The sequence below is a fragment of the Nelumbo nucifera genome, chromosome 4, assembly GCF_055504915.1.
Source record: "Nelumbo nucifera cultivar China Antique chromosome 4, China Antique-T2T, whole genome shotgun sequence".
In the NCBI taxonomy this organism is placed as follows: domain Eukaryota; kingdom Viridiplantae; phylum Streptophyta; class Magnoliopsida; order Proteales; family Nelumbonaceae; genus Nelumbo; species Nelumbo nucifera.
In genome coordinates, this window is record NC_142652.1 from 21397835 (window position 1) to 21412557 (window position 14723).

The window sequence follows — 14723 nt, forward strand, 5'->3', positions numbered from 1 at the left end:
AAAAATGAGTTAGAGTTAAGATCTTCAGTCTTACAAAGGATTCTTGAACACAAATCAGCGGGTTCATTAGCTTTTTTGTTCTCAATTTCTTCCTTCTGTAATTTGGGGTTTCATTCACCTTTGAACACTTTAATGTGGTTTTGTTGCAGTTTGAATATCATTAATAAGGGTTGTTGTTACTGGTTGGGGGGGAGAAGGTTTGAGTCACAGGGCTCTGCAGATTGCAGAATATAGATTTTTTTTTTATTATATCTTTTATCAATTATTATTTAAGTTCCAACCGGTTGTAAGTGATGAACAGTTAAGCATGAAATGATGTTTCAAAATTTTAGTGGACTCGAAGATAAAATTCGTAGCAATGGGTCGGATGGGCCTGATTAGGATCCCATTGGTGGTTATGATTTATGAGGAGCCAGCCCATGATGAAATGAGACAGTTAAGTAGGGTATCCTATCCCCATCCACAGTACACAGTACACAATCCCTTGGGCCCTTGGGGCTTGGTTGACCCATCCTCATAATCAAGCGGTAGGCGTCCAACCCTTCCAGTTCCATGACTGTTGTTGACTCAAGAAGCATTATTAGCCGTCCATCTAGAATTCTGGCTCATTCATTTGTTGACCATTTACATTTAGCATAATCGATGCGTGTACTAAGTGAAAACGTATACGTATGCCCAACACACGAAAGTAATAGCAAGCGCAAAGCGGTGGTTGTTGTTGATATTTGATAATGAACCAACTACCCAAGACCTGATAGAGTAAAAGGCCAATGTATATGTAGTGTCTGTTTGATGGATTCTGATGTAAGTCAAGCTTCATTCCATCATATCTAATGGAAGGAAACGTGTATGGTGAAGGGAGAGTCTGCATGGTGCTTGATGGACCTCATCAATAATATCATATAGTTAATTATTATTATTATTTATAAAAAAAAAAAGAAAAAACATATAATTATATTTCATTATTTCTTATCGACTCGGCTTTTTCCTCGGGTGGATGGACCAACAACTCCTTTCATGCTTCTTAATTTTTTCAAAATAAAATGTCTCTATGCATTTGTTTCCCAAACGTGGAAGTTTTGTAATGCAGCCTTTGTTTTCTCAGCTAAGCAAGAAAGAGCGCTTATTGGTTTTTGCTCCCTCTTTACTTGAATTTTGAAGAAACCCATATACTGAATGAATATATGGTAGGATTACCTTCTCTATTTCTCTCTCACCTTTCCTTCTCATCTCATCTCAGAATCCCTAATGGCTCCTATGATGAGAACCTCTCTCTTCATCATTGTTTCAATTGTGTTTACTTTTGCTTCTGCTTGTTCAAATGGAGAATGCAGGGTAAGTGGCTGCTGTCTTACTCTTTATTCTGTTGTTACCAATTATCAATTTGTTGAGGTTTGATGATACTATATGATTTTGAATATTCCAGTTTTGATTAATTAAATATCTCAAAATGTAGCTCCTCGATGATTGCTCCTCTGACAGAGATTGCATGTCTGGCTTGTACTGCTTCTCCTGTCCTCGGGGATTTTCTGGTTCTAGATGCGTTAGATCAACCATTACAGACCAATTCAAGCTATTGGTATTCTCTCTCTCCCTGTCAACTTAACTATTTATCATACCATCTTCTCTCTCTCCTTTGTTTTTCTCTTCAACAAATTAAAAACGAAGAAGAAAAAAAAAAAGAAAATGGGAAAATTTTTAAAACTTGGATTTTGAATATACAATACCAGAGGGCAAAATGATCTCATAAAATAAGTAAACTCTCCTTTCACAAATAAAAGTTTGGAGACTTAAAATGGGAATGAGGTCTAGATTCAACCCAATACAAACCTAGCATCACAATTCATATTTACATTTTTCTAAAGGTCATGTTTGTGTATATAAGTCTATATCTATATTACTATTGTAAATGGGAATGAGGTCTAGATTCTAGACCTTTGCAGATAAGTCGATATCTATACTACTATTTTCCGGTTCATTCAATTTCCTCTCATTTAGTCCTATATTTAAGGTATTTACTCTTATTCTCTCTCATTAAATCCCATATTTAAGGGATATTAAATAAATGAGATTTATGAACATTTTCTTGACTAAAATACCCTTATTTTTTAATTTAGTCACACTTTAAATACAAAATGTTATCTGAAATTATTACTTTTTCACTCCATTCAATTCATTTTTATTAAGTCCTGTATTTTAATTATTTTTATTTCTCACCAATAAATTATACTAATTAAATTTACACCCAAAAATTTTAATAATATAAAACCTATGTGTTTAAAATCAACTTTAAAATGAAATTGTCCTTTCATTTGAGTGGATGGTAAGTGGTTCAACCATTTGAGTAAAATGGGTCAATCCATGATGTCTTAAACAATAAAAATTAAAAAAAAATGAATAAAATATAAAAATGTAAAAATAAATAATTTTTTGTGAAAATTTTGGGTACATATCTAAAATTATTATAGGAAATTTATGGTTTACCTCACCTCGTAAATATTTATATTTACCAAAACCCCCACCTATGATAGAGTACCCCTTGTATTTTGATAGATTTCTCTACTTGCTATAATTCTTAATTATACAAATCAGTAAAATTTATGAGGTGTGGGAATCAATAAAAATCCATATTATATAATGACCATATTAAACAAAAATATGATAAATAATAAGTATTTTTATTAATGGATGAAATGAAATACAAAATTTAAAATCGACCTAAAAACTACACTATTTTCCTATTTAAGTGTAGGTTAATGGTTTGACCTTTATGTTAAATGGGTCAATCCATGATTTCATAATAAAATAATAAAAATTTTAAAAATATAGAAACAAAAAAATTATTAAATAATACAAAAGTTTTATAGAAAACATTTGGGCACTTCTCTAATATTATGTATTTATCATATTAAACAAAAAATAAGTGTTATATATAAGAATTATTTTTATAAATGAATAAGTTGGAATAAAAAAATAAAACCAACTCAAAAACATACAAAATTGATTTTTCCATCTAAGTGGAAGGTTAGTGGTCCAACCATTTGGGCAAAATGGGTAAACCAATGATGTCATCATTAAATAATAAAAGTTAAAAATAAATTGAAATAACAAACTACAATTGACACATCTAAAAAAAGTATACATTTACCATATTAAACAAAGATAAGTATGATAAACAAGAAATTATTCTGTAATTAATGATAAAATGGAAAGGAAAATTTAGAGCCACCTAAAAAGAAAATCATTTCATTTCTTTCAAAACAAATGGGTTAACCCATGATATCATAATTATACAATAAAAACTCAAAAAGTAGATAGAAATAAAAATTATAGAAAATACAAAACAATTGTACAAAAATTTTCATATCTCAAATATAAATATAAATATATATTTATTTACAATAAAAATTAATAATATAATAATGTATATTTTTAAGCAATAAAAATATAAAAATAAATAAAATATAGAATATAAAAAATGTATAGAAATCTTTGGGTCATCTTTGATAAATAAAAAACATTTTTATTAATGATGGAAATGGAATATAAAATTTAAAACCAACTACAAATGAAACCATTTTCCGATTCTCTCTCATAAAATCTCATATATAAGGTATTAACTCTCATTCTCTCATTAAATCCTATATTTAAGGTATATTTGTTTCTCATCATTAAGTTCTATAACATTAATTTTAATAGTATAAAAATCAATATTTTGAAAAGTAATTATCTAAAAAGCCATTTCCTTCCTATAAGGGAAAGCAATTCAATCATTTAGGTCAAATGAGTTAACCAATGGTATCATAATTAAATAAAAAAAATTTAAAAATAGATGTAGATAAAATATAAAAATACAAGAAATAAAAAAAAAAATTGAACATATCTTTAACATTATATATTCATCACACTAAACAAAAATATAAGTATGATATGTAATTGCTTTGATAATTTGAAAATTCTACATGCAACTCATGTACCCATTTACTAGTAATTTTAAGTGTCATGTAACCCCCAAAGCACCATACTTGTCAAGAAAATGAGCCCAACCCAGCCTTAGCCTGATACCGATGCTATCAAGTTAGGTCGTTGGATTAGGGTCAGAGTTGGGGTTTAACAACCCAGAATCGGCTGGCATTCATCTCAACCCAACCTAACCTGTCTCCACTGGCACCCCTAATTGCTAGAGGCTCTCTTGGTACTTACAAGAAAAGACAAAGACAGTTTAACAGGTGAACCCCTATTCCTTTCTTATTAATTTCTCCAAATTCCTCTTCTTTTGCCAATCCACAGGTCAACGGAGAGTCTGAATATGATATAACACCTAAAAAGGAGTATCATAAAAGTGATAACCAATCAGCTGGTATTCATCAAAGTTCATCAGGTATTCTGATTGGTCAAAATTCTTCTAGTATCATACCCTTCGAGCATCAATAGGAGTCGGTTTGGGTTGGCAGGAAACAAAATCATACCCAGCAAACTGGGCAACCTATCACAAGTGAACACACCAGTGTTCTGTAGGCATAAGGTGTGGGTCCAACATGGGCGTGTTCACTCGTGAAAGGTTACCCATCCCATTGTCCATGGTTTTGTCTAACGTCCCACAGCACATCCCCGCCGTGTATTGGGAACATCTCCCAATACAAATTGCCATCATCAAGAGATTACTTTAGCACTTTCTAGTAAATGCATGATCAGTTGGTTGGTTCCAATCTAAAGGTGTCTCCTATGACCACAACTAACAAATCAACACCATTAGAGTAGTTTAAAACTTTAAATTACCCATAACAAAGAGAAAATACTGGTTCTGAACTTCTGATTTTTCAAGTACTGCCATATGATGAGTTATGACTTATGAGGGCCCTAGACCACAAATAGCTCTCTTGCGCCTATTAATTGTAAATGTGCAATGTAAGCTTTATTTACAAAAGTCTGCTATCCAAACTTCATCTTCTGTTATGAATCATTAATATTTTAGCAAAGAAACTGAATCAAGGTTTTTTTTCTAGCTAACATGCATTTTAATTACTGCGGAAAGTTTCATGAATCTTCTTTTTCCAACAGAATAATTCTTTACCTTTCAATAAATATGCATTCTTGACAACCCATAATGCTTACGCCATTGATGGAGAACCATCTCATACTGGGCTTCCTCGACTTACCTTCACAAATCAAGAAGATAGTATCACTCAACAACTAAATGTAAGATTATCTCTAACAAGTAATAACCTTTCCATGACACTGTATTTGTTAACTTATTAGTCTATTTTAGCTAATTAATTACAATTCATCTGCAGAATGGAGTTAGAGCCTTAATGTTGGATACATATGATTTTGAAGGAGATGTATGGTTGTGTCATTCCTTTGGAGGACGGTGCTATAACTTAACTGCATTTGTAAGCATTTCTTCTTTCCACCTTTATTTTTCTCTACTGACAACATGCAGTATTATTTTCTTTGTTATTAACATAAATAATTACATATTATTTGCAAGGGACCAGCTCTAGATACCCTGAGAGAAATAGAAGCCTTCTTGGCTGCAAACCCATCAGAGATTATCACATTAATCTTAGAAGACTATGTTGAGGCTCCAAATGGATTGACAAAAGTCTTCACTGATGCTGGTTTGATGAAGTACTGGTTTCCATTGTCAAAAATGCCTCAGAATGGCCGAGATTGGCCTCTAGTTAGAGACATGGTCGCTAATAATCAGAGGCTTATTGTCTTTACATCAATGAAGTCCAAGCAAGAAACTGAAGGAATAGCATATCAATGGAATTACATGGTAGAAAATCAATGTAAGCTACAAAAGCATTCCCATCTTCTCTGAACTAACTCATATTGTGTTTCATTCTTTTTTATTTTTTTTTTTGGGTCATGTTTTAATATCAAAGGAAATTAGTTTTGCAGATGGAAAAGGTGGAATGCATTCAGGAAGTTGCCCCAATCGTGGCGAATCGTCTCCACTTGGTGACAAGACCAGATCTCTGGTTTTGGTGAATTACTTTGAATCAGTTCCAATCAAGCAAACTGCATGTAAGCACAATTCTGGAGATCTCATCAACATGCTTCGTACATGTTATAGTGCAGCCGGCAACCGATGGGCTAATTTTGTTGCTGTTGATTATTACAAGGTATATACTTAATACTACATGCCCTACAATGGATTAATCTAATGGCAATATCATCATCATCATCATCATCACAATCCATTCCTCTTCTTTACTCTGAAACAAACACCAAACAGGGTAAACATAGGAAAAGCCCTTAGGTCATACTTAACCAAATAAAATGATCCAGTGTAGAACTTGTTTTTCTGATCAAACCATCACAAGGAATTGATCGGATCATCCCATTTGTCTTGTTTTTTTTTTTTTTTTTGGCCAATTGATTCTTTGATTAGATACTTTGGATCACCCAACTGATCAGATAGGATGAATCGTCCAAATGGATAGCTTATTTTGAAATGTCTCAGAAGAGTATCCATAATTTCTTAATTTTCAATGCAGAGGAGTGATGGGGGTGGAGCATTTCAGGCCATAGATACCCTCAACGGGGAGCTACTGTGTGGGCGTGATGATATACATGAATGTGTGGTAAGATGTTCATATTTCTGGCTGGTTGGTACTTGGTAAGGCCTCTGCTGAGGTTATGGGCTTGGGGGATGGATTACCCCCGTTGTGTAGCCCATGGAGACGAAAAAACGAAAGGGTTGGAATTTGGACCCAATCCATTCATGGTTGGAATTAGAATTGGAATCAGAATGATTTATTTCTTAGCCTATTTAGTAAATCAGAAGTGGAATCTCATTCCTAAAGGAGAAGGAGGGCATGGTCATTCCTTCAAATGAAGAATGTCATTCTACTAGACATGAGATTATGAGAATGGAATTCCGATTCTACCCAACCAAACATATGGGCCATTCCAATTCCCATTCCGATTTCCGACTCAAAACCCCTATTCCCGTGAACTAAATGGGCCCTAGTTTCACCATTGGAAATGATTCAAAGTGTAAAAGAAGAGGAGGATCAGGGATTAACATCTATTTCTGTACCTTCTGGTTTCAGCCTGGATCTACTTCAGCAGCGTTCGCTACTCCGTCTCTATGAGGATTGGATGGAACTCATCATAGGCATGTTTACCAGTTCAAACTTCAAAGAAATAATTTTTGCACATCAAAAGAATAAAACACAAAAGATTCAGTCTACAACTTCAATTTTCTTGAATAAGAAATGCAAACCCGAAAGACAAGTAATAAATGAAATGGTTTGCCTGGCCTGGTAATCTTCAGAAACGAACATAATTGGGTCCATATTTTCCTATAAAACAAACGGCGGTTCATTTTCGGTGACAGAACAACCCATATGGCCTTGCTTCGTTGGATCTTATACTGGGGGCCCAACCATGTCGCAACCCCAGTTGGAGTAAGGAATAAGGTTCTTGTTTTCAGATGGTGGTGGGTCCGGCCCCACAAATCAAACCAGAAAGCAAAAAGTTTTGCTTATTCCTCTACTGTAAACCGTTTTTATTCATCGGTGCTGAGATGATTTCAAGAAGGTCAACTTAGAATATGTAAACCATTTTGTTGTGTTGGGAACTGAAGGAGGCACCTTGTCGGCCCTGGCTGGGTCGAACCAAGCACGTAAGGCTTTTGGCTGGACAGGGACAATCCCAGTTGGCCCCCAACTGTAGGCCAGGTTAGCCAACAAGGCAACAAGGGCAGGATGAAAATGAAACAATAGAAAATCGCCATTTCATCATTTAGTTACAAGCATGGTTTTGAAATATGGATCAGGCCGGGTGGTTAGACCAATTGACCTAGGAACCAGTTGGGCAATTGGTTCTGTTTCGCCCTAAAAACCATTTTTGGGCCAAAAATCGTTGACTTGATTTGCAGCCCGTTGACTTGGGCAATTGAACCATTGACTCGAATAATGGTTTTTGACTATTTTTATTTTAATTTTTTTTAATCAGAACAGGCCATCTATTTGAACCGGATGATCGAACCATTTGACATGAGAACCGGTGGCCAAAACAATTCTGTGTCGAATCTGGTTTTTAAAACCTTACTTACAAGCATTATCCTCTATATTTCTACTTAGAAAACTGAAATTCAATAATGAAGTGATAAATCCATTTTACTATTAAAATAGGGTTTTACCAAGTTGAGAGAACATATGATAAAAATGTATTCCCTGGGACATGATCTTTTTATTTGTTTTGTTATAGAGGAAGGCAAAAGAAGAGTCATTTTTCTCTCTTCTGTCTTTGACCTTCTCTCGCCTCAACTAGCAGTAGCAATCAAAGCTCTCATGTGTTGGTTCTTGGTATTAACTTTTTGAAGAGGAAAACCTGACCTTAAAGTGTCAAACAACCTTGGATCTCATCCACCCACCAACAACTCGGCCTCATAAAACCTTAATAAAGATCTCAGAACTGAACAATAGTGGCATGGTTGCACGCATCATTAATACCCCTTTTGCGCATTGACTTCATGGCTCTGAAAAAAAGGGTGTTAAGAACCATATGGCCCATATCTATCCTTTTTTTTATGACATTTTCTTGGAAACTACACAATGCAATAGAGGCTGTTCTGTGCATTGATTGTATGATTCATGCAAGTTTACATGTACTTTAATTATCTACTTTTGATCTATATTAACATGTTAAACGCCTGCATATATAGGTTACAGCTTCTATCATTAACATGTGAAACGCCTTCATATATATTAACATGAAACGTGTTCAGGTTATAGTCTCCATCATTCAGACACGTGTCATTTTCATTTTTTTAAAATTTAAATATATATTATTTTCTGAGAAGTTGCTATTAAAACCCACAACCTACTACTACCATTCAGACAAGTGGCATTCTCACTTTTTGGAAAATTAGACATCCGACAATTTATGAGAAATTCCTGCTAAAGCCCATTGCCCACTACCAAGCTACAGCCCCCCACCATTCAGACATGTGGCATTCTCATTTTTTCTAGAAATCTAGACACGTGTCATTTTCTCAGAAGTTGATATTAAAGCTCACAACCCACTACCACCATTCAAACACATGGCATCCTATTAATTCAAGAAATAGGATTCAAAAAATGGGTAGCTTAACTCCTAAACATTCTCAATAGATAGTTATTTATTAGCTTAACACATGTTTATCCATAGTCTATTAAATATAAATGGCGGGATCCATTAAAAGATTACCATAAAACCTCCCATAGACCAAAAATCCCATGTTTTCTTTTTTAGATTTATGTGGGGATCAGGGAAAATTTATTTTCCTGTGTATCACTTACCCTACCCATCTCCTACGTGGGTAAATAACTTTCCCACCTTGGGGAAAAATTGTCAACACTTGAAAGGGGCAAAAATACCCCTTGTAATAATGGATTTTTATGGATAAAATGGTCATTGCCTTATTTACATTGAAAATAAAAGAACATGAGTAAATGCACTTACCTAGGTAAATCTTTAATGGGAAACAATTACCTGTGTAAGTGCATTTACCCAAGTAAGTAATTTATCGAAATGTGAACAAGGCCTAAATGATTTTTTTTTCAAAAAGAAAAATACTTTATTAATTACAAACTTGATCTAACTTTTAGGAAGCAACATAATTTAACTTTTAAAACTAAATAACACAAAATAGATTTATTAGATAAAAAGTAAATACCAAATAAAGTGGGTTATTGTTTACCAATAAGATCTCATTTAATATCTTAAATCAAATTAAAATAAAAAGCATAAATTAATAGTGGATTTCAAATAAAATAGGTCAAAATATATCTCATTTAATATCTTCAAACTAAATTATACACATATTTAGGTACCACGTACTTAACGGGGGTCATTCTCTAATTTATAAAGAAAGCTAGTAAATGACAACATTACAACGTTTATTGGTAGTGCCACATAGACATTTTCTCTCTCTTGCTCTCCATAAATGGCAAGACATGCCTAGTGACACCCAATTGTAATTATTGCATTTCTCAATTTTATCAGCAAATAAAGTACAAACATTTATTCAATAAATAAACGGAATCAAACACATAATTTCTTTTTGTAAAATGCATTTCATGAAATTGAAAGTGAATTGGGTGTTTTCATATACCAAAAAAAAAAGGAGTTCGGCTTCAGTCATCGAGCAACCTTTACTGTGTACCTGTGTGGGGGAGTTAATCTCAATTAGACCTGTTCATGGGCCGGGCCAGGCCGGGCTCGAGCCGAGCTTTCACTTGTCATTAAGGGAAATATGCTAGGCCCAAGCCCGAGCCCGGCCCAACCAACGGGCCTATAACTTGGGCCCGAGCCCAGCCTTGATAAAAAGCTCGAAGCCCGACCTAATAAAAAAAAAACAAATTTCCCTATTCAAATTAAAATTAAAAATTCAGATAGTTTTTTTTCCTATTCAAATGAACAATGGCCCTACAAGATGGTTTTTTTCCCTTTCTTTTATATTTTAAAACACAGTTTTACATTCTTAAATCAAAAAAATTATTCAAATGGACATAATCACATTACTCACTTTAAGGACGGGCCGGGTTCGGGCCGGGCTATTTTGACAAAACCTAAGACCGGCTCGAATTTATTGCGGGCTGAGCTTTTTGACCCGAATTTAAGCCCATAAACCTATAACCACGTTTAAGTCTGTCCGAGGATCGGGTCGGGCCGGCCCGTCGGGCCACCCGGCCCATGAACAGGTCTATTCCCAATGAAGGTTGAAAAAGAAGGGTGTATTTCCAGTTTCAATTACTATTTCCCATGACAAGTAGGGCCCACTTTAAACATTTGCATGGGCTTCTTTAAAATTGAAAGTAATTATAGTTGATCGATGCCATCAAAACTCAAAAGTGGGGGTTCATTTATTTTTATTTATTTATTTTCTGTCAAGAAAACTTTAATTTAATTTTATTTTTTCAAAAATAAAAAACAAGTGGAGCGGAGCCCACTTCAATATATAGCACAGGGGACGCCTTACTATGTAGATGGGTGTTATAGAAATTGGAAAAGTTTCACTGATTCTGAAGTTGTAGAGTGGGTCTCCCATTCAATGTGGATGTGGGTGTGGTACTGTGGTCCACTTCTCCATGTCAATTGATGTCATTAAAGTTGGAAGCTATGTGGCTGGGCCCACCCAATTATCTGGTGTGGGACCCACTTCCGGAGTGGGCCAACTTCAATTTGTGCGATTGGGCCCACTGACCATATAAGGGTTGTGTTTCCCAATTCCCATTCAGCATGCATATTTTACAGTTGAACAGTTCCAAATCCCCCACAATATACCCAAATAGGAGAAGATCTTCTAACTGCATTTCCTTGTTGCAAGCAAGTGATGACCAACAAGAGGTGGGTAATGACCATTTGAATTCACCACCTTTTGTTCTGTAAAATTTTCCTTTGAAGTATGACTTCCCAAACTGAAGATCTTCTGCTATTATTTCCGGGCAAAAAGTAAAGCTCAAATATATAATTCAAACTGAAGAAAATTTTCTTCCATTTTGTTCTACTTCAAAACAAAAGACTTAATAGGTGTGTTTGAAGCTTACTTGTTGTCCACAATAAAGCACACAAAATAAATCCTGAGAGGGATCTTCACACATGGGTCATGGGTGTTGGGTGTGATAATAACAGAATGGAGGTAGGTGCTCAACACATGGTTATGATTTTATTCTACTGTTTTTATATGTAGACAAGTACAAAGAAAGAGTATGATCAAGGATCAAACTCATGGTAGCAATCCCGAGATAACATTAAGAATAACTTCATCTTTATATATTGTACATAGATTGGCTGAGAATGTTTTACATTTTAATTAATCACTTACCTGCTTCCTTGTTGCTTCTTGTATGATTAATGGGTTGCAAGTGAAAAGTAGGGATGGAAGCTCAAGATATATTAATTGAAAATAGAAAGATGAAAAAGTTTCTAGTTTCTAGTTTCTAAGCATTGCTTCTCACCTTTTAAGCATGCAGTAGTACTTCGTGATTAAGTATCTGATCATCTTGGTAATGAAGCCATAATCCTCTGATAATGTAAATATTTAAAAGGGTCTATCCATAAACTATATAACAAGACACAAGGATGGTGTCAACTAAATTAGAATTAACTAAAAAAAATATTACTTGAACCAAGTATTAGCTAGACTTCACATCAAAATTTCACTTCTACTCTACCATGTGATTGTGGCCTGATTTTGTTAATGGAACTTGAATGATTCGTTTGGGTGTGTGCTGGTAAATCGTTTATATACAAATACAAGCATTTAGTTGGTAGGCTGGCCAAATTGTTAGACCCAAGTCGGGCCTAGAGATACTCCCTTAGGTCCAAGTCGATAAGGCCACATTAATTGGGCTTTCCTGCATTGGTTTGGCTAAGCCCAACCATGCATCTCTGTCATTCTTGATTCTGCCACAAGAGAATACAGAATTGATAAATTAATGATATCTTCACGTTCACCATACTTTTCTGCATCCCACTTGGATTTTCTCTGTCATATAGCTTATTAACATGGTTTCAGCAATTTATCCTTGTCTATGGAGGCATGAAGTCAAAAGCTCAGCCGAAAGATCCTTAATTCTTCCCTAAAGATAATTGAGTCACTTGGGAGGAAAGAACTGACAGACTTGTATGTGCAGTGCTGTGAGATTGAATTGAATAAATGGGTTCTTTCTTAATTAATTTGTGCAACTATATGTGCATTCCATTTTGTTCTTCTCGAGGTCACAGAGCTGGTGGAAGTTGAATCCACTCTGAGTCTGAGATTTAACTCATTAATTGTAACAATATTTGTCGTGCAGTGCATTAAGGAGCTAGTATTTGAATTTTGATGCCAACTCTAGTCTCTAGTACCACAACACAGTCACAGTTTAGCCTAGCTAGCTACCCAAGATTAGAATAAATACTACTGATCGACCATGCATGATGCGTCCACGCATTGGATTCCGTCCCCTGAAATCGAGGAATCATGGATCATGTGGCAGGGTTTCCAGCAGACCAGAGAGAACATCATAGATAGAGTTTTGGCTCAAACAGAATTATCAAAGAAAGAAGCCCATTTCAAAAAGGTGGTGATTAGTTTGAGCTGTAGATATGTTTGGGATTTAAATAGCAATTACGTACATAAAAAAAAAGTGATTAATCACGCCTCTTCTCCATCTCTATATGTGGAGCATGTGGGTAGGTGAGCTATAGGAATAGGAGGCATCTTAGAAGTTGCATATTAATTTATGATACACATGATAATATATAACAACCCCATGATTAACCTAACGTTGTCTTTTAATTAAGCTTGGTCACTCACTGCATGTGAGAGAGGGTGACAGAAATGGAAAACAAAACAAAGGTTCTTATTTTCTGGTTTTCTTAATTACCCTCTTCATTATATTTAGTCTCTAACTAAAAAATTAATGAAGAAGAAAGAGTGCAATGTGAATTAATGTGGCCATATATAAAGAGCATTAGCTTTGAGCTTTATTGAGTAAAAAAGATAAAACAGCAAGTAGTATTGAGACATTAGGGGGATTGAGTGAGGCAAGAAGAAGGAAATGCATGAAATGCTGCATTGCGTAGGAGTAGTTGGCACCGGCACCGACACACTTGATGAACAAGGTAGACCCACCGGAGGCAGCCGGAGGATGGATGGTCCTCCAACTACTAATTAGCATGGGAGAGAGGTTGAGGTTGAGTCTGGTGGTTGTCAAATGTCCGTGTCTGCAGAACCGAGGAGGATTTGGAAACCTTTTATGAATAGGATAACGTGCAATGATTTTGTTTCTTTGGTTGTTAGTGACAACCAACACTCTGTAGGAGCCCCACAAGAGGTGAGTTTGATCCAGCACTTATGTGGCCAGACAGACACCCCATCACATGGCTTACTACCACTTCAACTTGAGATTACCTAATGTGGCCTGAACAAAGTGAAAAAGGGAGGGGATCAAAGAAACAACCAACAGCAAAGACAAGTTCTTTGGCATCAAACAAATGTTATGGGGACCTTCACACATGGGTGGGGGTGCTTCTCTTCTTTCAGTGGAGCCAACCCAACCGAATAGAATCTTTTGCAACATGTTGGTTGGAAGCACACATCTTGTAGAAACATGGCCTCAGCTTTTATTTTTCTCCTCTACTTGCTAATTTCCAATTCAGTATTCCTTTAAGGTTCCGTTTGCTTTTTGATAAGTTATTTATCCGGGTAAATACAATTATTTGGGTAAATTTTTTTTTTCTAGGAAACACTTGCCTAGCTAGGTAAGTGTATTTACCCATGTTCTTTTATTTCCCAAGTAAAAAAAAGGAAATGACCATTTTAACCATAAAAATCTATTATTAAAAGGGACATTTTTATCCAATTCAAGTGTTGGAAAATTCCCCCCTAGGTGGGAAAGTTATTTAACCACCTAGGAATTGGATATCACTTACCTGGGTAAGGTAACTGATACCCAGGAAAATAAACTTTCCCTAATCCTTACATTAATCTGAAAAAAGAACATGAGATTCTTGGTCAATGGGAACCAAAATCCCATTGACTAGGGCTGCAAATAAGTCGGATCAGAACCAATCCAAATCTAATACCAATCTGTTAAGAGGCAGATTTGGATATCCCTCATGACCCTAACAAATCAGATCGGATTGGAAAAGCCAATCTGTTAACTTAATGGATTGAATTTGGATACTGGCCGATCCAATCTGATGTGACCTGATTCGATCCGTTAATTATGAAA

General features: G+C 35.1%; 1 protein-coding gene across 1 annotated transcript; it reads left to right on the plus strand.

Moving 5' to 3' along the window:
- Positions 1–1127: 1127 nt before the first annotated feature.
- LOC104597897 (PLC-like phosphodiesterases superfamily protein) lies at positions 1128–8672 on the plus strand. The gene is made up of 8 exons (XM_010259674.3): positions 1128–1335; positions 1457–1579; positions 5062–5199; positions 5295–5393; positions 5492–5795; positions 5908–6131; positions 6507–6593; positions 7065–8672. Exons 1-8 carry the CDS (start codon positions 1249–1251, stop codon positions 7104–7106), a joined length of 1104 nt encoding a protein of 367 aa, XP_010257976.1. The 5' UTR covers positions 1128–1248; the 3' UTR covers positions 7107–8672.
- Positions 8673–14723: the final 6051 nt, after the last annotated feature.

Excerpts from the sequence above, each read along its gene's own strand:
- LOC104597897 (XM_010259674.3), top strand. The coding sequence starts at position 1,249 with ATGGCTCCTATGATGAGAACCTCTCTCTTCATCATTGTTTCAATTGTG. Across the intron at positions 1,580-5,061 it reads CAGACCAATTCAAGCTATTG|AATAATTCTTTACCTTTCAA; the intron begins GTATTCTCTCTC and ends TTTTTCCAACAG. Across the intron at positions 5,394-5,491 it reads GCTATAACTTAACTGCATTT|GGACCAGCTCTAGATACCCT; the intron begins GTAAGCATTTCT and ends ATTATTTGCAAG.